The sequence below is a fragment of the Perognathus longimembris genome, chromosome 20 (genome assembly GCF_023159225.1).
Source record: "Perognathus longimembris pacificus isolate PPM17 chromosome 20, ASM2315922v1, whole genome shotgun sequence".
NCBI lineage: Eukaryota > Metazoa > Chordata > Mammalia > Rodentia > Heteromyidae > Perognathus > Perognathus longimembris.
Window position 1 is genome coordinate 29,531,059 of NC_063180.1, and position 22,676 is coordinate 29,553,734.

Sequence of the window (22,676 nt, forward strand, 5' to 3'; positions counted from 1 at the left end):
TGGGCTGCTGTTTGGAAGGCCTTAGGTTTCAAATTCCCCCGGGGCCCATCCACCAGACAGAAAAACAACACAAAATGGAGGCTCAGTTCAACAGGGCACTGCCACTGCCCAGCTTCTGTCTCAGTGGAGCACATAGCCACCTCCTCTTGGGAACCAGGAGGAAGAGGCCTGGCTGGAGCCTGCAGGGGTTGGGGATCCCAGGAACTGGCCCTTACTCTGTGTGTGGCTGGTTGTCAATGCCGCTTTGGGAGAGGCTGTTCTTTGGGCCCTGAGTCTTGTCTTGTCCACCCTCCTCCAACCTGTCTCCAGCCATCTAAGCCTCCTCCCCAATACTCGACTCCTGCTCCCTCCCTGCTGTGGATTTCTCTTCTCCCCCTATGCTTTCTTTTCCTATGAGATTGTCACCCTAAGAGAGGTCTTATTCCCCTGAGAGAGATGTCCAATTCCCATATCTCTGTTCACCAGTGGCCCACAGAGGCACTGTCATGTCTAGCCCCAGGCCAGTGGCAGGTGAGGCTCAGGGAAACCAGGAGGATGCCCTGCTCCTTTCCATCCCATCCACCAGCACTGAGGCCATGACAAAGCAGTGAATGTTCTGGCTGATGGATCCTGGGTGTGGCTGAGCAGTCACCTTGGCCAACTGCACATGCAATGCCCGCTCAGGGCGTGGTGATGGCTCCATGCCTGATGGTCACCTCTGTGGTGAGGATCACTTTTCTAGGCAAAGGAATGATGCACAGTGAGTTCAGGACATGGAACACCCTCATGGGCCATTCTGGCCTCTTTGACAGCACAACTACAAGGCCCATGACTTGGAACGACCTCCAGGAACAGCCAGCTTGAAGCCAGGCACCGGTGGCTCATGTCTGTCATTGTAGCTACTTCAAAGGCTGGGCGTCAAAGCCAGCCCAGGCAGGGTGCTCTTGACACTCTGAAACTCCAAAGAAGCACCCAAAAGCCATATTCTGAACATTGCTTAAAGTGGTAGAGTACTCGCTTTAGGCACATAAGCAGAGAGACAGTGCCCAGGCACTGTTAAAGGAATTTCACTTTGTTCGCTCTTTTCACATAGCAGATAGTAGTAGCTCCCTTGTGTTCCCGCCTCTGTTGTCAGCTCCAGTAGTACTTGCTGCCAGAGTCAGAAATGCTTCATGCTTCACACCAAAGATTCACAGAATTACTGTTTCCTACAACCTCTTAAAATTGATGTCCAGGGCTGGAAATATGGCTTATGTTAGAGTGCTTGCCTAGCATGCATGAAGCCCTGGGTTTGATTCCTCAGAACCACATAAACAGTAAAAGCCAGAAGAGGCGCTGTACCTCAAGAGGTAGAGTGCTAACTAACCTTGAAGACAAAAATAAGAAGAAGTCAGGGACAGAGCTCAGGTCCTGAGTCCCAAGCCCCAAGTCAGGCCAAAAATTTGATGTCCATAATATGTGCAAGGCAGCTTGACCTGATTTAACAGATACTCTTAACTGTGGCCCTATGCAGTGGCTTACACTGTCCACTGCTTTCCCTGTCATTGACAAGATGTACTCCAGCTCTTTGTGTCTGAGATTGTAGGACACACTTGGAGAGATAGACAGAGAAAGAAAGAGGGAAAATAGGGAGAGGGAGGTGGTGAGAGAAAAGTGATGGGGGCATGAACTTCCCCACCTTTGCCCCCAAGTTTATTGATTGCTACACCTCTGACCTGACCATTCTCATGGAAGAAGTGTCTCAAAATTTTAGGATGGTCACCCATCTTATTCGAGGATTTCAAAACCAAGTAGAACTTGTCCCTCAAAGTTTTTGGGTCCTGCTGGCCACAGGCAATGGGCCTGTCCCAGACCTGCACATCCCTCTTGTCTGGACTTCCTTTCTGCACTGTTAACAACCTTCTATAAACTGTGCCAACCAGCACTGGCTCTCCTGGCAATTGGAATCAAGAGTTGCATCACATATGTGGGGAAAATGGCTGAAGCAAGTCACCTGAACTGCATTGGTGTGATGAGCTCTCTGGTCTCAGGAATGGGAGGGGAAAGGAAAGGTGGGGTCTCCAATATGGGCCAACTCACTGCTTCTGATCTTAGGAGGAAAGCAGTAGCGATAGGTCAGGAGCTGTGGCCTCCCCAAAATCCAACCCCTGTTGGAAATAAAAGAGACCTTGGACCTAGTGCTGAGCTTCTAAAATGTCATCACTAAGGGGGAAAATATATTCCCACTGCACGTAACCAATAGACTAGGGTCTCCCTGTGACAGACTTGGATGTAGGATGCTTAGACCTGGCCATGTGAAGTGCATATTTATGTAAACAGGTGTGTCTCTTGCTAACATGGATGCACCAGCACTGCTGGAAGGAATCCTGGCTGGCAGGTCTTGGCTCTGGATGGAGAGCGTTTTCATACACACTTGTCACTTCACCAGGGAGCTGTACACTGGAGGATTGCTCCTCTCCTGTTGCTGTTGCCAGGCCTATTCCTCTTTTTTGCCTCTTTCCTTTGGTTAACTTTAGTGGTAGCATCAGAGAGTATAATCTGACAATATGTCATCATCATCATCATATGGGAGAGCAATGCGACTCACTCTTCACTAGTGGCAAAATCCCTGGCCTGGCATTTATGAAGATCACAATTGAGGCTCCTTGACAGGAAGTAAAATCAGGTCAATTTTAGCTCAATTTCTGAAGACTTCTATTATTTGCTTTATTGCACTGGGTTCTTTAAAATGAGTTAAAGTCACATTTTGGTTTCTCATTTATCATCTGGCTGCTTCAGGATAATAGAGATACTTAAAGCACAGGATAATTTGCTTAGGCTTTTTATAGCAGGAGAAATAAGCACAGTTTATTGTAGGCATATTTAAAGCTGAGAGTTGGGGTTGGGAATGTGGCTTAGCGGTAGAGTGCTTGCCCAAGCATGCATGAAGCCCTGGGTTCGATTCCTCAGCACCACATAAATAGAAAAGGCTGGAAGTGGTGCTGTGGCTCAGGTGGTAGAGTGCTAGCCTTGAGCAAAAAAAAAAAAAAATGAAGCCAGGGACAGTGCTCAGGCCCTGAGTTCAAGTTCCAGGACTGGCAAAAAATAACAATAAAAGCTGAGAATTGGATGTGGTGATGGAAGACCCAGTTCAGTGGATATCTTGGTAAGTGACACTCTGCAAAATCTCTTTTGTCCTCAGGAGCTTCGTTTGTGTGTGTGAGTGAGTGTGGCTGACGAGGCAGCGTCACTGCTTTGGAGTGGGTTGAGTTACCCTGAGGATCTTAACAGTTATGTAAGACTCCTGATTTATCTTCTGGGTTGTCCCCCACTTCGTGCTTTTCCAAATTACTGAATCTGATTGCTGCACATGTATTGTTGTAAGCGTGCACGGGTGAGAGGCACAGCCCCTCGTTCGTAATTTTTCTAACAAATCATGGCTTCCAAATTCCCACAGGATTTCCAAAAACCCTTGAGTTCAGAGCAGGGCCATCCCTCTCTCATACCTTCACCTGGCCAGATGAGGCATACTTTACCACCCAGCTCGTTTCTTGTATCTTCAGTGGAAGGACCAGGTGAAGAATACAACTGTCTGTTAAAATGACAGTGGCAGCCCATCTTGATCCTCTTGGAATTGTCTTAAAGCACTAGAGTCCTGGATCCTAGCAGTCTCATTGGTCCTGTGAAAATCAAGACCATTTGGCACCCTATACATCCCAAAGGCCTGCTGGTTAAGGAAGGATGGCTGACTAACATGTTGAAACATACCGGACCTTCCTGGTCATAATGTAACTTAAAAAGTAATTCTATGTTTCCCATCCACTTAAGGTTTACTTGAATAGGTTTTATGAAATTTTCAAAATGTTCTTTCCAACACTAAAATGGTTTTGATGTGAGCACCAGAATTGCTCTTCCCCACTGTGATCACTGGGTGGCAGTGTGGCTCTACAGGTCCTCCAAATGCTGGCTTGGCTTGGTTACAGGATTTTGGTTGGTTATGTCCCACATGTAATTTCAGCAAAGTGAGGTGATGGCTTGGTAATCATGCAGAAAGTTGGTGGGTTTGCCTCACTTCACAACTCATGCATTGTGCTTCCATTTGCCCACAGCATAGACAACTGCTACTGATGGCCTAGTGTCTGAATTCCAAATGGCTTTGTAGAGTTTCGGGTGCATGTCTGTTTCCCCTAGTAATAGGTAGTAGTCTTTAATCTGTTCTTTCCCACCTCCCCTTCTCTTTGTGTAGAGTCATGTTTACCCTCTGGTATTATTGTCCTATTTTCAGTGATCTAACTGCTTTTCATTTTTAGTTTTATCAGTTAGGACAACTTATGTATTAGAACCAGTGATTCCAAATTGACAGAGGATCCCATCAGGTGATCTTGAACTGAATAATGAATGCCTAGACTCAGATTCTGGATGTATACTACATAAAACTACACAAATACGTACTAAAAGATAGTATTTAAAGTGGGAAGAAGGGAGGGAGGGAGGGAGGGAGGGAGGAAGGGAGGGAGGGAGGAAGGGAAGGAAAACACTCCTTTGCTTTATCTGATCACAGTCCTTAAGTCTCCCAAGGTACTGTAATGCCTGGAGAATATGACTTGCCTCCTTAGGTCTCCTCTTGGGCATGCTTGTGTAAAGAGGCCTCGTCCTCTGCAACCTGGCTATTTCCTGGTTGCCTGAGTGTCCTGGGCCTTCATCAAGTCACCTCTTAACCACTAAAACCCAGCCCCGAGAGTCTAGGGGATGGAGTCTCCTCCCTGTGAAGCCAGCAGCTCCATACCTCCAGGTATGGTCTTTAACAGACACTCTACTCTTCCTTATTGTTGATGTTTGAAGCAGGGTCTTGCCATGAAGCCCAGCATTCTACATTCTTACAATGAGCTGCTCAGACAAGAAATTTCTCAATACTAGCTGCCAGATGGTCTTGCCTCCCTCATGTCTGGATCAAAGGAATGGTGCTTCATCCTGTTCATGAGAACCACAGGACACCACTCCACTCAGGGACCCTGGCTTACCCTGGATGTCCAGCAGAGTCAGGACATCTCTTTCATTTCTTGTTTTCTTCATCAAAGGTCGTGGGTGATGCCAATTAAGTCCCTACTTTGCCCTAACATCTTTAGAGTGATATTAACTGAGAATAGAGAGGCTTGGTTTTTGATTGCTTTATTTTTTAGGAGTATGTGGGATGTTATTTAAACAAGTTGCCCATTGATATTTCATTTTATGTTTATATTGAGAGACCAGTAAAGAAGGAATGTAAGTAATTATTTGGTGAGTTTCAGTAAGCACACAGCTAGCCTCACTGGTTTAAGCCCCAAATTACCATCTCTTCCTTAATAGCTACTTGTTTGGTGCTGGAGTTAACAGGACAATGGCCTTAAATGTCCTTTTTACTGAGATTCATCCAAACTTCAAGCCAAATCACAAACAGTTACATTTTCTTTTCCTTATAATTTCTTCATTTCCTTTAATTTTTTTCATTTTAAAAATCCTGGAACTTTAAAAATTTGTTTATATGCCACAAAGTAAAGTAAAATCAATCAATAAAAGGAACTGCCAGTGTGAATAAATGAAGTGGAGGGAAGCAAGTAACCCCAAGGATGCTGATATTTCCAGCCCAGCCCAAGTGAGCCATTGGCAGCCTGGGTTGAGTTCTAGGGGAGAAGTTGGTACTTGAGTACTGCCAACAGTGGGAATGATGGTATCCACAGTGAAGACCTTTGATTATGCTGCCTTCTATCTTGAAACTACTTGATGACTCTGTAGAGATATTGATTTTTAGCACTTAAAAATTTTGGGCGCATTTGATCTCAGTATGATGGGATAAAGATTGCTTTGTTCTTACAGCTCGTCACCAGGTGTTCTTTAAACCTATGACCAGTGCTCAGTTGTGACATTGACTGTTCAGAATGGACTTTGATGATGAAGACGGTGAAGGTCCCAGTAAATTTTCAAGGTGAGTTTATTTTATGTTTCTTAATGAATTCAATTGCCAGCAGTCTCACCTGATTGGAACACAGAGGGATTTACCATGTTTCGATACTAGGAAAGCCATTGCTTGTACTTGGACACCTTGGCTAATGTCTCGTTTTGTGCCAGTATTTGGCCTAGTGGCAGGTAAACTGTTAGCAACCCTGCCAAATCATAGTCTAGATGATAAAGCTTAGTAACAAACAAGGTATGGTGACACATGCCTGTAATCCCAGTACTTGGGAGGCAGAGACAAGAAGTTTGCCATGTTTGAGGCCAGTTTGGTCTATGTAGGGAGACTTTGCCCCACCAAACCCAAACCCCAAAGTATTTTTAAAAAGGAACATGTTCTTAATTCTGTTTGCTTTGTGGGTTAAACAACAACTTTAATGGATTCCCTTTTAAATGATCAAATTTAGAAAAAGGCTATCAAACTGGGTACTTTTTTTCTCCCCATATAATGGAAACTATGAGACACAAAGGTGCACCTCTTTAGTTTTGAGGTCCTCACTGACCACAGGACAGTGGACGTATGGGCTGTTCTGCATGCAGTCAACTTCACAGAAGAGTCCCTGGACATAGAGACCGGTGGCATTACAAATGCTGGATCCACAACGGACAAGGTGGGCCCAGTCCCATGGTTCCTGCTTTTTTTTTGTTTTGTTTTAAGGTATGTTAGGAAGATTGGCAGCAATGAGAGAGAGAAAGTTGAATTCAATTCCATCTTTCTTTGTACAGGTCCTATCTGCATCCAGCATACTTATGGAAGGATCTGCCTTGGTGTTCTACATTGCCCAAGCATCCCAGGCTTCCTATTCCTTAGTTGCTAATGAAGAGTTACCTCAGTGAAGTGGTCTTCCCCCTGCATTCTTGCCCCCACAGCTTGCATTGAAAAAAGTAGGGTTTTGTTGTTGTTTAATGGTACCAGGGTTTGAACTCAGAGTTCTTGCTTGCTTGCTGTGCTTGCTTGCTAGTTTTGCTGGCACGCTACTACTTGAGCCAAGCCTCTAGATTCACTTTTTTCTTTTCTTTTTTTTCTTTTTTTTTTTTTTTTACTAATTTTTTTAAAAGACAGAGTCTCTCAGACTTTACCCATACTGGCTTCAAACCACAGTCCTCCAGATCTCAGCCTCCTGAATAGCTAGATTTCTTTTTTCTCCCTCTCTTCTTCCTTTCTCCTCCTTCTCTTTTTCTTTTTTTTCCTAGTGCTAAGATTCAATCCAAGGCCTTGTTCTAAGCAAGCATTTATCACTTGAGCTATGCCTTTAGCCTGTCCCACAACAGTTATTTTTGGCTATGGTTCTTTCTATCCATGACCATAGAGGCTGTGTCATTTCCTCCCACAATTCCACATGGGCTATGCACTTCATTGCTTTCTGGGAATTGTAAGAGTCCCAGCTCGGTAGTAAATGTCTCGTCATCCCATAAATTTTACCTCTGAGAACATGTCTTTCCATTCTCTGATTCAGCTTTGGGTGAAACAGTAGAGAAGATATGGAGAACATTTCTAATGAGCTTGAGTTTCTAGAGGAAACTGCACAACACAGTGTGTATAGTTTTTCCCCATGCAGACAGGATCCCAGCTTAGGTGTCCCCCTTTTCTTAGGATGCATCTTCACAGCACAGAGGGCTTTGTTCCTGAAAAGGAGCTAGCCTTGAAAATGAGGCCACCTATTTTCCTTCTTTGGCTTGGTCTTGCCATACACAGCCTCCCTTTATAAGAAAACAATGGCATTGATTCTTCTGTGTCAAAATTCCCCTTGAGATAACATTATATTGCATGTTAACCTCCGGAAATGATGACCCAGAGGTCTCAGGACATAAAGAGGAAGAGAGATAAGGAGTGACATTTGCTTGACATTGAAGATCAGTGTCAGTGATGAAATAACAGAGCAGGGTTACAAAGAGTTCATTGTCTAGGAGCCTGAGTGGTTAGAATCAGAAACCCTACACTGTCACTGTCCATGAACCTGCCAGTGAGTCAGACTTCATATAGCCAGGGTTCAAACCTCAGCCTCTGTGCACCATATCCTTTCCTCTGCACTCTAAAAATAATAGAAAAAGCTAGATTGTGTGCAACATATGCTGTTACTGATAGTATAGGGCTGAGTTCATCAGACCCCATGGACTTCTGTGGAGGGCTGTCCCAAAGTCAGTGCCTTGTGTTTCAATATTTGATTTGAGAACCTGGTCCTTATCACATAGGAGCCCAAACATGGTTCCTGTCTTAGCACTGTTGGGCCTATCAGTAAGCCTCAGATGGAGCAGAGTAATAGCAGAGAAGCTCAGCTACCTTATCTCACACATGCACATGCACTTGCATGTGTACTTCAGAATCCTACGATCCCACATACAAATCTACATTCACACATGTACTCCAGAATCCTACTGTACCACCATGTACACACACTCATACATGTACTCCAGAATCCTACCATCCCACATATAGACCTGCATTCACTTGCACACACACTCACACACATACTCCAGAATCCTACCGTACCACACATGTACACACACATGTGTACTTCAGAATCCTACCATCCCACACATGCACACACATTCACATGCGTACTCCAGAATCATCACCCAGGACCACAAAGGCCTTCAGCCTGCTTCCCTACAGACCAAGGCCTGAACTCTGTCTCTGACACATCATCACTGCTGCCCTGGGGCTGTGACCTGAAAGACATGTCTCTGCTGTGTTAGCTGGAATTCGCAGGGACCTACCAGATGGCAGGGGGCTGAGGATTGTCTGGAATGAGAAAATGAGTGGGGACAACTCTGGGCCATTTGCAAGTGGGTAAAAAATGAAAAGAGCATATGGAGTCTGGGGAGTTAGGAGGACCATGAGGGTATCCAGAGGTTTGAAAGATTAAGAAATGAGGGTAGGGGACAAAGGCCAGAAGATTAAGGAAAACTCCAAGTCCACCAAGAAGACTTCTTAACGTCTTAGCTTGAGCATGGGACAAGTGTATTGGGTAGATGAGGTCATAGTGGTTAGAATATCACCAAGAGGATATTGAAGGGATCAAGTTAGAAATGTAGCTGTGGAGGGAGGGAAGCTAGGAGTAGCCTGGAGCCAGAAAGCCACAAGAGCTGATAATTGTGAGAGAAAGGACAAGGAAGCCAGAGACTGTGTGTGTGTGTGGGGGGGGGGGGTCAGGAAATAGTTGTTAGTGGCAATCCAACTGGTGGAGCAGGAAGTTGTGGTCAAGTTGTGGAAGTGGCAAAACTGGAAGAGGGTGCCTGAGGCCTGGGAGAGAAGGACCAGGCCCCAGGGAGAGAGAAAGGTTGGGTCTAGGCTGCCTCAAGCTGGGGCTATCTGAGTGCTTGGTTTCAGCCTGAGTAGCTAGTGGTGACAGTGCAAAGGAACCTTGAGGAAAGGATAGACAGATGGCCTGAGCTCCAGAGGAGGAGGCCTTCTTGACTAAGTGGCTGAAAGGAGTGGAGAGACCGAGTGGCCTTCCTTTCCTGCCTGGCCTCTACTGGCAAGCACCTGGTTCCACTTCCTCTGACGTTACCAAGACATAGGGTCCTAACCGTGGGTGGAGATGAACTCTCTCTCCAGCAGGACTGACTACACACCACCTGTCCCTGGCAAGTGGCATAGCCACACACTCTCCTTCCAAGGTCAGTGCAGCACTGTCCTCCTGGGTGGATGCTCATCCTGCCAGCACATGCCACAGGCCCAAACTCAAGCAGAGGCCAAAGCCTTCCACTGCACTGAGTGGTCCAGTGCCTTCATTCTTTTAGGGCTCATTGAGTCTATGGGTTGTCTAGGGAATCCCAAGATCCATTGCCTATAGTGGGTAGTGACATGCTGAGCATTGCTTCAAAATGGGGCCAGCCGACATCCCAGAACCACCCTCGGTTGTCAGAGTTACACACCAAAGTCTTCCTAGACTCCTGTTTCTTTGTAATATTTCATTGAAATTAAAGAGCAGAAACCTAAGATTGCAAATACAAGGAATCTTCTTTCTGGTCTCAGCCTCTGTTTCCTCCTCCTTTTGAATATTTCCCATCAGTCACCTGCAAGGGAGCATGCCATTAAGGCCCCTCTCAGCCACACCTCATTATAGCTATCTCTTTATGGTCTGGCCCTGTGTGATTTTCACTTAATCTGTGCCTTTAGGAGCATTTGGTCATGTTCTGCTGTGGGTTTCCACTGAGCAGGGCTAACTAAAGCCTGTGTGATGGAGGACAAGGATTGGGTGTTCCTTGTTTTCCCCAATCTCTGATGCTCCTCGGCCTATGTTTTCTGGTCCCCAGGCCTGCCCTTCCCTTCCATCAGGGCCTAGCTCTTTACCACCCTAGGTGCTTCTTCTTTGATCATCCTGATCCCAGAGTATTGTTCCTCTTCCCCACTGCCTTTCCCTCCATTCCTCCTACCTCTGCCAGCCCCTCTGCAGTTCTCTCCCTTCCTCTTAGTGGTTTAATCTGTGCCGTTTGGGGCACTTGATCACATGCTTTTGGTTTTCATTGTGTGAAGTATAAGTTTTACCTTTCCAACTAAAGCCCCTGTGCTTAGTGACAGCGCGTGGTTTTTGTTGTTGTTTGTCATTGTTGTTTTCTCTGCCACCTCTGGCCCCTCATGGATCCTACAGGGCTCAGGACTCTTTGCATGGAGGGCATGCATGCCACAGAGACTCGAGTCATTTCACTTCAGGGCCCCTTATCAGTTCACAGAAGACCCCCACCACACGTGAGTGGCATGCCATCAGGTTTGATTGGCATGATTGTCCTCGAGACAGGGAGGAGGATGGGTGTGAAATTGGTTAATGCATGCAGTGTGTGCAGGTTGTTCCTTTTTTGCTGTGCTGTCATTGTCATTCTCTGAGTACTCTTTTTTTTTTTTTTTTGGCCAGTCCTGGGCCTTGGACTCAGGGCCCGAGCACCGTCCCTGGCTTCTTCCCGCTCAAGGCTAGCACTCTGCCACTTGAGCCACAGCGCCGCTTCTGGCCGTTTTCTGTATATGTGGTGCTGGGTAATCGAACCTAGGGCCTCGTGTATCCAAGGCAGGCATTCTTGCCACTAGGCTATATCCCCAGCCCCCTCTGAGCACTCTTGACACTCTAAATCCTGTAGCAAACATGGAACATGTTTTTAGACCAATCTTTTCTCTCAAGTAAACAGCTTTACCTGCTGAACAGGGTTGGCTGTTACTGTTTTCCAAGACTAAAGGTAATAATCTCAGATGGAAACATTCTACCAGCCCTTCTGTTAGTTTTTAATCTTAACACATTACAGAGATTGGGTCCAGCAGTTCCCAGGAGTGCTTTTACAAAATTGGTTATTTATTGTTTAATAAGCCAGGACACACCTATTCTATTACAATGCTTCAGAAAATTTGCTGGGAATAGAATAAAAGCCTTCTTATAGCCTTATGTAAAGTGAATTTCTGCCATTACTAGTGTGATTAAATACCTAAAAGGAAATGGTAAGGCAATACAAATGCTCCTGTTTTATGATGTGGTATATCTTGCATAACCTATTTTAAGTTGAAAATGTGTTTAACACATCTGACCTACCAGATATCATAGGTAACCTAGCCTGATTTACACAGACTCAGAACACTTACATTAGCTTATAGTATGAAAAATCATCGAGCATAACACTTATTTACTAAAGCTCAAGTATCTCATGTGATTCATTGAATAATGTTCTGAAAATTTTAAATAGAACATTTGTATGGGTTCTTACCCATTAATGTATTATTAATGTATATTAAAGCACAATTTTATTGTGTTTATCACTTTTACAGCATTATAAAATCTTAAGCCAAGACTATTTTCTAGTGTTTCTTACCTTGAGGTATGTAAACCACGTGGAGTCAGTCAGTAATTGCATTCATCGCTATGTGTGCGTATGAACTTGTGTACAACCATGTATAGATTCATATGTGCCCACTGAAAATATCTTATTAGCTTGGCAAAGGATGGTGTATACATTTTTCATGCCTATTAAAAAGTCCATAGGTCCAGGGGGATAGTTACAAGACTTAAATATATAAAGTCTAGAACTAAAGACAGGGGATATCCGTTTCCACACACAGAGACAAGAGCCTGCAGAGGACTCAAGTGCTACTTGCCCAGCATGAATCCGCTTAGCTGTGCAGAGTTAAGGTCTGATTCACTTGGCATTAGTGGAGTGTCATTTACTCCCATTAGATGGTAACCTTGGTCTGATGCTTCTCTTTTCTTCCCTCTTGATTTTGTGCTTTATGGGAAGAGAGAATCATAGTGAGATTGAGTGGCGCAGACGGAACAAGATCACTCAGTACATCACGGTGCTCTCGGACATGGTCCCCACCTGCAGTGCCCTGGCCTGGAAACGGGACAAGCTCACCATTCTCCGCATGGCTGTCTCACACATGAAGTCCATGAGAGGCATAGGAAACAAGTCTACAGATGGTGCATACAAGCCTTCCTTCCTCACGGAGCAGGTACCTAGCCACCCACCTCTGATGGTTTCATTCGTGGAAAGACTACAGGTTACTACACTGAAATAAAATAGGTGGGAGATGAGGTTCAAGGAAAGGATGAAGCCAAGAAATTTTACACTCACTCTTCAGCAAGAAGCTGTCTTTAAGAGTGTCCTATCTTTTCATCTTTTGATTTTTATAATTCCCGTATACCTTGATGAGGTACCCCTAAAAGCTCTACTGTGCACTCAGCTGTGTGTTTAGTTAGTGCCGACCCAGGAAGAAGTTGCAGAAGCCACTTGTGTGCTGGGATGGCGGTGAGGGTTACCATCCTGTGAGTCATGGTAGTAGCCGTGGTGATGAGCAGCACCGCTAGCACTGGCAGGCATCTGCAGTGCCAACTGGGAGTTGTGCCTTATTCCTCTTTCTCTGCCTTGTTTCATTTGCTCCTTACTCTAGTCCAAAGAAGAAGTCCACTGTCTTCCTTACAGGCAAGGAAGTTGAGAATTACAGAGTGAGTAAATTAGCCATATTCAACTGACTGCCTGGTGAAGTGACTAGGTCTATTGCAGACTGGCTGGTGGGATACCAAAACTAGTTTTTATACCTGTATTGGCTTTGGAATAGTTGGGAAACACACGTACTGGCTTTGGAATAGTTGGGAAAGACACACATACACACACACACACACACAGAAGCACGCAAATACTCATGCAGGCACACACAAAATAGTGAGACAATGTTTGGGGAATGGTTTTACATTAGTCAGGAGCCTGTGTTCAGAGTCTTTGACCTTCCATGTGGTAGTCAAAGGGGCATATCAGCAAGTACTCCAAGCCCCTGTTTGCCCTTGTGCATAATGAACGTGAACCTTCTTGATTTTCTGATTTCTAGGGTGAGTGATGTGATAGATTTGAAACACTTTATGTGGTTGAAAGGGAAAAAGTGAAGTTATACGCTTGTCAGACATGTAGTTAGGAAGTGCTGAGTGTGTATAGTATAGAATTTTTGGTAGTGAGTGTTTGAGAAGACAGAATGTGAGGCCAAAGATGTGGAGCAGAAATGGCCCAGTTTTATTAGGGGGAACTGCTCAAGATGGATGTGCAGGCGCCACACGGTGCTCATGACAGGGAGGAGCAGAGGGAGTTTACAAAGTGCAGAGCCTCCGGGTGGCTAGTGACTCGCCTAGTGCCGAATCATCTATTCTCCTGGAGCTGAGAATCTACACAGGCCATGGGAGCAGGTTGGAAGAGCCAACATTTATTGCTGTCTGTTCGGTGGCAGACATTTTTAACAAGTGCTTTATCTACTTGGTCCCTTTTAAGTCCTTCCTGGTGGTCATGTGATCCTTAGAAGTCAAGAAGATATGGCAGTGGTTCCATAAGCCCTGAAAGGAAATGGCAGTTCAGAGCGTGGGTTTGAAGCCTGTCTCTACCTCTAAAAACAATGTCATGACAGACTCTAGATCCAGCAGATTTGCTGAGGAAGGCCACCATGTAGACTGAAAGATTAACAGCCAATGGGCAACCAGACAGAAATGTATTAAGCACTGCTTATGCAAGAGTAAGTAAAAAGTCCCGCCCCCCACTCTATATTTCTTTTTTTTAATTTAATTTATTTATTAATTGAACACAAATTTTTTGACAAGGTATTGTGCAAAAAGGGTACAGTTACATAGTAGGGCAGTGTGTACATTTCTTTTTTTTTTTTTTTTTTTGGCCAGTCCTGGGGCTTGGACTCGGCTTGAGCACTGTCCTGGCTTCTTTTTGCTCAAGGCTAGTACTCTGCCACTTGAGCCACAGCGCCACTTCTGGCCATTTTCTACATATGTGGTGCTGGGGAATTGAACCCAGGGCCTCATGTATACGAGACAAGCACTCTTGTCACTAGGCCATATCCCCAGCCCAGTGTGTACATTTCTTGTGATATCTTATGCCGTTTTTCTTTCCCTTCTCTAGGCCTGGTAGACCTGTATACAATATACAATGTATCAAGAACATATACAGTAGCCGTGTGGCCACGCCCAAGAAAGTTCGCCTAGAACTTTAAATGTAATGTCGATATTAGACAATATGTCAACAGTAGTCTTATATGAACATACATACATAGCTTTTGAGCTATTGTATTCCCCTGAGAGGTCAATTTTTGACCTTTATATGTTGAGTAATTGTTTGGTTTTAGTTACATACTGTTGGGGCGCTGCCCAATCCTGTGGGGAATACTATTTGACAACCAGATTTTTGTTTCACAGACTTAGTCTCTACTGTCTGTCTGTCTCCCTTTCTTAACAGTCATATATCAGGGAGATCATGCCCCTTTGTTTTCTGTGTTCTAGGCTTGTCTCACTCAACATTATTTGTTCGAGTTCTGACCATTTCCCTGCGAATAACAATATTTTACCATTCCTAATTGCTATGTAGTATTCCATTGTGTATAAGTACCATATTTTTTGGATCCATTCGTCTGTGGAGTTGCATCTGGGTTGTTTCCATATTTTGGCTATTGTGAATTGTGCCACGATAAACATGGAAGTACAATGTCTTTTTGAAATCTTGGGGTTTGCTGTTTAGGATAGATGCCTAGGAGTGGTATGGCTGGGTCATAGGGTAGGTCTATATTGAGCTTTTTGAGAAACCTCCATACTGTTCTCCAAAGTGGTTGTACTAATTTGCACTCCCACCAACAATGGGGAAGGGTTCCTCTTTCCCCGCACCCCCTCCAGCATTTGTTGTTGCCTGAGTTCAGAGTATAGGCCATTCTAACTGGCGTGAGGTGGTATCTCAGGGTTGTTTTTATTTGCATTTCCTTTACTACCAGGGATGTTGAGCATTTCCTCATGTGTTTCTTTGCCATTTTTATATCTTCTCTTGTGAAGTCTCTCTTTAGCTCCTTTGCCCATTTCCTAATAGGTTTATTGGGGTTGGAGGGGCTTAGTTTTTTGAGTTCTCTGTAGATGACAGATAACAGGCCTTTGTCTGTTGCTGTGCTGGTAAATATCCTTTCCCATATCGTTGGCTGTCTTTCTATTTTGGTGGCTATGTCCTTAGCGGTGCAGAAACTTTTTAATTTGTAGTAGTCCCATTTGTCAAGTCTTTCCCCTATTTGTTGTGCCCCTGGGACTATATTCAGGAAGTTCCTTCCTGTGCCTATAAGTTCTAGCGTCTTTCGTACTCTGTCCTTCAGTAATTTCAAGGATTCAGGTCTGATATTGAGGTCCTTGATTCATTTTGAGTTGATCTTGGTGCATGGTGATAGGCTTGGGTCTACTTTGAGTTTTCTGCATATGGCTGCCCAGTTCTCCCAGCACCAGTAGTTGAAGAGGCTATGTTTATTCCATTGTATGTCTTTAGCTCCTTTGTCGAATATCAGCTGGCTGTAAGAGTGTGGTTTAATTTCTGGATCTTCAATTCTAATCAATTGGTCTTCCAATCTGTTTTTATACCAATACCATGCTGTTTTTGTTATGATGGCCTTGTATTAGAGCTTGAAGTCTGGTATTGTGATACCTCCTGCATTGCTTTTTTTGCCTAGAATTGCTTTGGCTATTCTAGGTTTTTTGCTGTTCCATATGAATTTATGGATTGGTTTCTCTATTTCAGTGAAGAATGTGGCTGGGATTTTGATAGGGATTGCATTGAATTTGTATAACAATTTGGGCAATATGGCCATTTTCACTATATTGATTCTGCCTGCACATGAGCATGGGAGGTCTTTCCATCTCCTTGTGTCTTCTTTGATTTCCCTTATTAGATTTTTATAGTTTTCATTAAATAGGTCCATCACGTCCTTTGTTAATTTGATCCCTAGGTACTTTATTCTTTTTTTGGCTACTGTAAATGGAATTGTTTCCATAATTTCCTTTTCTGTTTGTATATTGCTGGTGTACAGAAAAGCTGGTGACTTTTGTGGATTGATTTTGTTTCCTGCTTCTTTGCCAAATTGGTTTATTAGGTGTAGGAGTTTGGGTGCTGAGTTTTTTGGGTCCTTCAGATATAAGATCATGTCGTCTGCGAATAGGGATAACTTGATTTCTTCCTTGCCGATGTGGATCCCTTTGATGTCCTCCTCTTGCCTTATTGCTGTGGCTAGGGATTCCAGCACTATGTTGAAAAGAAGTGGGGAGAGTGGGCATCCTTGTCTTCTTCCTGAGTTTAGGGGGAATTATTTAAGTTTCTCTCCATTTAATATGATATTAGCAGTTGGTCTGTTGTATATGGCTTTTATTGTTTTGAGGAATGTTCCATGTATTCCTGTTCTCTCCAAAGCTTTTAATAGGTATGGATGTTGTATTTTGTCAAAGGCTTTTTGGGCATCGACTGAGATAACAATGTGATTCTTGATTTTAGATCTGCTTATGTGGTGAATTACGTTGATTGATTTACAAATGTTGAACCATCCTTGTGACTGTGGGATGAAGCCTACTTGGTCATGATGTATGATTTTCTTGATCAGTTTCTGGATCTTGTTAGCTAATATTTTATTAAGGAGCTTTGCGTCTGTGTTCATTAGTGATATTGGTCTGTAGTTCTCTTTTTTTGTTGGGTCTTTGCCTGGTTTGGGAATGAGTATGATATTAGCTTCATAGAATGAGTTTGGGATTTCTCCCTCTGTTTCTATTTTGCGGAAGAGTTTGAGGAGTATTGGTATTAGCTCCTCACTAAAGGTTTTGTAGAATTCGTTGGTGAATCCATCTGGGCCTGGGCTTTTCTTTGTTAGGAGGTTCTTGATTACCTCCTGTATCTCACTGTAAGTTATTGGTTTATTTATTTGATTTATTTCTTCTTGGTTCAGTTTGGGCAGTTTGTACTTCTCTAAGAATTGATCCATTTCTGTAAAATTATTGCTTTTGCTGAGTAGAGGTTTTGGAAATAGCTCCTTATGATTGTTTGAATATCGTGTGTACTTGTTGTAATTTTTCCGGTGGAGTCCTTGATTTTACGTACATGAGTCTCTTCTCTTCTTTTTTTTGTAAGTCTTGCGAGGGGTCTGTCAATTTTATTTATTTTCTCAAAGAACCAGCTTTTAGTCTTATTTATTTGTTGAATGGTCTTTCTATTCTCAATCAGATTTGTCCTCCTAGTTGTTTTAGGTTCTGTCATTTCTTGTTTCTCCAGTTGTTTTAGTTTCATCGTGAGGTTATTCACCTGCTCTGCTCCCATTCTTTTAATGTGAGTGCTGAGGGCAATGATCTTGCCCCTCACTACTGCCTTACCTGTGTCCCATAGGTTTCTTTGTGATGTGTTTTCATTGTCATTGTGGCTTATGAATTCGTTGATTTCATCTTTAATTTGGTCTGTGGCCCAAGTGTTGGATAGCAGTGTGGGGTTTAGCCTCCAAGAGTGTGTATAGCCTCTGTGTTATCCTTTGTTATTGAGGGTTACCTTTAATCCACTATGATCAGATATAATACATGGGATGACGTCAATACTTTTGTATTTGCTGAGGTTCTTTGTGTGGGCGATGATGTGGTCTATTTAATCCTTTGAAAAATCTTACTTGAATCTGCCCCTCTGTGACTAAAGGTGAGGGACAAAATTAGAGCTGAGAGAGAAAGAAGCAGTCTAGCTGAGTTTTACTGCCTGGGTGTTCCTGCCTTGCTTTCACTGGTGATGATCATAATGTGTATTATTATGGAACTTGTACTGTGTGTCAGATTCTTCATAGTCTTCACATACATGCATTTATTTAACCTCACAAAAACCAGAAGCTGAGGACATAAACTTCCACGTCCAAATTTGCACTACAAGACGATCCTTCAGTCCCCTGCTCTTAGCCCCTTAACCTGAACCTAGAGAAAGAAGACAAAAATCCTCCCAGAAGATGAACCTTAGTGGGGAGGAGGAGATATATAGAAGGGTCTAGGAAGGGGGTGGGGCTCTGCCCCCTGGGACCTTCCTGTAGTCTTCGCAAACAAGTAAAGACATAAATGCATAAATGAAGCCATTTGACCTCCTTCAGTGACAGAGATCTCTCCACTTTCCCAGACATCCTGTTGCATTATTTTATTTTATTTTTTTTTTAAATTTTTTTATTTTTTTTATTAATTGGACATAAATTTTTTTACAAGGTGTTGTGCAAAGAGGGTGCAGTTACATAGTAGGGCAGTGTGTACATTTCTTATGATATCTTACAACCTGTTTTTCTATCCCTTGTCTAGGTCAGGTTGACATATATGCAATATACAATGTATCAAGAACATATACAGTATTCACAGACCTGTTGCATTATTTTAAAAACAGATTTATTCGGAAGATTTTCCTGACACTGAGAATAAAACTGCTGACCCAGTCCTTAGATCTGAGTAAGCACCTCGAGACACAGAACAGCAAAAATGCAAAATAGGGAAAAAATGAGCAAAATAAACTTTTCTTCTAAAAAGTGCTTTTAGTCTGCCCTTACCCTGGTTCCCCAGGCTGAAGATTGAACTCATCCCCAGTAAAGTGCTTGGAAACACTGACAAGGCCCCTCAGGCCCTGCTTTCTGTCTTCCAGGCTTTGGGTCCTTGAACCCCTGGGGAACTGAGATGCAGACAAGGTCAGACAGATTGGTGAACAGATGACAGGAGCCTTTTCCTCTGTTCGGCGATCCCTTACTGTGTTTTATATTTTATAGTAAGACTCCCAGTGCATTGTGCTAACCACAGTCTTCCCTCCCTCCCCCCCACCCGGAACTGAAGCACCTCATCCTTGAAGCAACTGATGGATTTCTGTTTGAAGTGGCTGCTGAGACAGGGCGAGTGATTTATGTGTCTGATTCTGTCACCCCTGTTCTGAACCAGCCCCAGTCAGAGTGGTTTGGGAGCACCCTCTATGAACAAGTGCATCCTGATGACGTGGAGAAGCTGAGAGAGCAGCTGTGCACCTCAGAGAACTCAATGACAGATTTGGTTGAGCTCCTTCTGTGAGGCTTTGACTTTAGGGGGGAAACCCTCTCAATACACATGCCATGAAACTAGAGGCCGTTAAAACTTCTGAAAGGGGGCGGAATACATAAATAATATTAAACATGATGAACATGATTGAACTCTGTGGAATGGACCTCAGAACATGTTGCCGTTTGTATGATACCATAGATGATGGAGGACAGTCCTGTGGAATCAGAGACTTGTACAACAAACATAGATAAGTGTGGTGTATACTAAGCCATGAGCTGGGACTGCTAGTGGATTTCCAGAGTCCCAAGAAGAGATGTGTTCTGTGTGGTTCAATTCAGCTAGATAGAGTTTTCTGTGTTCATCTAGTACTTCTCATAGATAAGCAGACACAGAGTTCACAGGTTGCTCCCTAATATTCTTGTCAAATTGAAACACACACTTTCATAACAGGAGTTGGAGATGAGTTCTATAAAGTATTTGTGTTCTGCTATGTGGATTGTGTCATTCTCCCCGACTAGAATCTCACTTCCAAGGAAGAGGAAGAAGGGATACTGGGCTGGCGATCAGCAGGTGTGTGGTGGCAAGCAGCACATGTTCACTGGCGATCAGCAGGTATACTGTAGCTGAGCTCAGAGAGTGGTTGAGGTGTTCCTGATGGAGAGATGGAGTGTTATGGAAAGTGGCAATTGCCTTCTTTCACTGAAATGCTAGAGAGATATTTGGATTATGGATTCAGAGTAAAGATAGAGAGGATATTGTGTCTGGAAGCAGAGATCATGTGAAAGCATGTGGAGGAAGGGATGGCAGATCGCTGAGTGACCTGAACACCTGCTCTCAGTGGGGATAGAGGGAAACTAAGAGGCCCAGCTCTCTGCTGGTGACAGCAGGGCCTCTGACTGAAACTGGATATGCCCAGAGTTTGGAGAGTGAGCTGGGAGCAACAGAGAAATTCTTGGCAGGGGCTGCCGGGGGGATAATCGAGGGAGACTGGTTGTCTCAGTCTCTCCTGGTGGCTGAACTTTGGAAAACCTTCATCCTGGTGAGCAGAAATGGGAGGTGTCTTGATAGTAACTCAGGTAAATGCATTGGAAGGAGTTGACTAGATTTCCCATGTGATGTCTTCCAGTCAACATTCATTTAGCCCTGAATTGCATTTCTCCAGAATTGTACTGATTTGGTTCAGGTAAGATCTCCCTGCACTCAGGGAATTGGATCCGCATTTTGGGTTACTACTACAAGTAATAACTTCAAAGTAGAATTGTTCAGCAGCAGAAGAGAGTGCCAGCAAAGGCCAATTTCCTTCTGTTTCTCCCTCTCTCCCTCCTTCCTTCTTCCTCCCTTTCTTATTTCCCTCCCTCCTTCCTTCTCTCTCTATTCTTCCCTCCACATTTCCCTTCACCCCTCCTTTCTTCCCTCTTTCTCTCTGTGTCCATGCTTCCCTCCCTCCCTCCCTGGAACTACTTCTTTTAACCACTTATTCTTCCATTCACAAATGCCTGAGGAAAGGTCATGGTGGGATGCAGTGTGCCTTAACCATCAGCCTCTCCAGCTCATCACTGATAAATGCTCCAAGTTACTGTGAATGAATGAAACCCCATTCCACCTCAGGTTCTTTGTGATAATTTTGAGAGTGCCTGAGCCAGTATGGTCCTCAAGGGCTTCAGCTGGAAATCGCCCATGCATGATTCACACGTTCCAATCAGCTGTGATTAAACTTTGCTATCTCCTTAGGAGCTTTGTCAAAGTCCAGAGATACTTTCAGCCTTGGATCACAGGATTTGACAAGGCTGTAGTCTGAGCACAGATAGGAGCTCGTGAGAGCTGGCCACTAGGGAGCCATTCTCAGCAAGCTCTGCCGTTTGCTTGCATACCTTACATTAGGCTATTTGCATGAGAGCTTACAGACATTTACTTCAGAGTACCCCAGCCTATTTGGGAGACGGGATATCTCTAGGACAATGAATGGTGGTTACTTTTATTTTCTTATTCAATCCTAGCATACTTATAATTAATTCACTTGCATTATGTAGTACTTCTTATCTACTACAGGGAATCCAGGCCACCCCAATGCACTTGCTCAGGACTTGGGGACGGCCCTGGCACGGGTGTTTTGTTAAGCTGTCTGGGTGATTCTGATGTACGGGAGAGATGAGGACCCTTAGTCCCCTGCCATCGTCACACTGCCAATAATGTTCTTGGGTCACCAACAGCTAGTTTGGCCAGCAGCTCATAGAGTATTCAGTTGTCCAGTGTATATGGATTGTGAATGGAATCAGTGCTGTGAAACTAAGGCAAATACACCCAGGAGCTCCAGGATTCTGTGTGATAGAATGCAGTGGTTCTGAGTATGTCCCTCAACCAACTGCATGACCATCATATAGGAACTTGCTAGAAGTGGAGATTCTACCATAGAATGATATAATTCTGCAGAAATGCAGAATCATAACCTCATCCCAGGTCTACTGATCAATTCACATTTTAGTAACAGTCCTGCGTTAGTTATATTTTTGTCACCAACATGTACCCAAGACACACCGTTTAAAAGGGGTGTTTATTTTGGCTCAAGGTTTTGGAGGTTTCAGGCCATTGTCGACTTCGGGCAGAATAGGGCAATGGGAGTATGTGGCAGAATCTGCTCACCTTGTGGCAGCCAGGAAGCAGTGACAGCAAGGGGCTGAAGACACCATCTGTCCTCCAGGTCACATGCCTAGTGACCCACTTATCTCAACTAAACCTCGCTCTACAGTTCTACCACCTCCCAATAGTCTATTAAGATTTGAATGGTAGAAGAAGGACCTGCAGTGCCCACATTATCACCCCAGGGAGAGCGAGAGTCCAGCCAGTGGACAGGCTGCTCCAAAAGACAGACAGCATTCTGTCATGGGAAATAGCTGGCAGTTGTCAACATTCAGTCCCAGCCTAACTGAAGCAGCTGGGTCTTCTTCATAACACTCTGCAGAAGAGGGAAGTACAACTGTGAACTTGAGCTGTGCAGTTGAATCCTTCAGGGAAAGAATGTGAAGCAGATAATTGATCCCATAGGGGTCCTGTGAACCATGCAATCCACCCTGCAGTATCAGGTCTGGAAAAAGATTATCTTTTCCCAGTGTCACCCATGAAGGTAACTTTATAGAAACCATACTTTCCGATCTATAGCTTATTTTCTTTAGAATACCAACACTTATTCTGGATTAATGCCAGGATGTGAAGTCCTAAGCACAGTCAGCAATCCATTTCTTGCCATATTAGGTAACATAGCAGCAAAACAAATCTGGATTTTCATCTCAGCTAAAAACACTGTTGACGAGTTTCTGTTGTTTGAAATAAAAATGAAACATTTTAATGGTAAGGAAAGCAAGTTTATTTGAGTTTGGTCCTTTGCAAATTGCTCAAGAGCATAGTAAACTCTCATGTTTCAGGGAAAAGCATTTAGAGCTGGATGTC

At 43.9% G+C, this 22,676-nt stretch overlaps 1 protein-coding gene across 1 annotated transcript in view; it reads left to right on the forward strand.

The window, feature by feature from the left end:
- Positions 1-4,458: 4,458 nt before the first annotated feature.
- LOC125368185 (aryl hydrocarbon receptor nuclear translocator 2-like) overlaps positions 4,459-22,676 on the forward strand; it is a 67,751-nt gene continuing 49,533 nt past the window's right edge. The window contains 4 exon segments of the mRNA XM_048369038.1: positions 4,459-4,750; positions 5,873-5,920; positions 12,166-12,427; positions 19,137-19,258. Of these exon segments, the coding sequence (XP_048224995.1) occupies positions 5,874-5,920; positions 12,166-12,427; positions 19,137-19,258 (431 nt within the window). The 5' untranslated portion in view covers positions 4,459-4,750; position 5,873.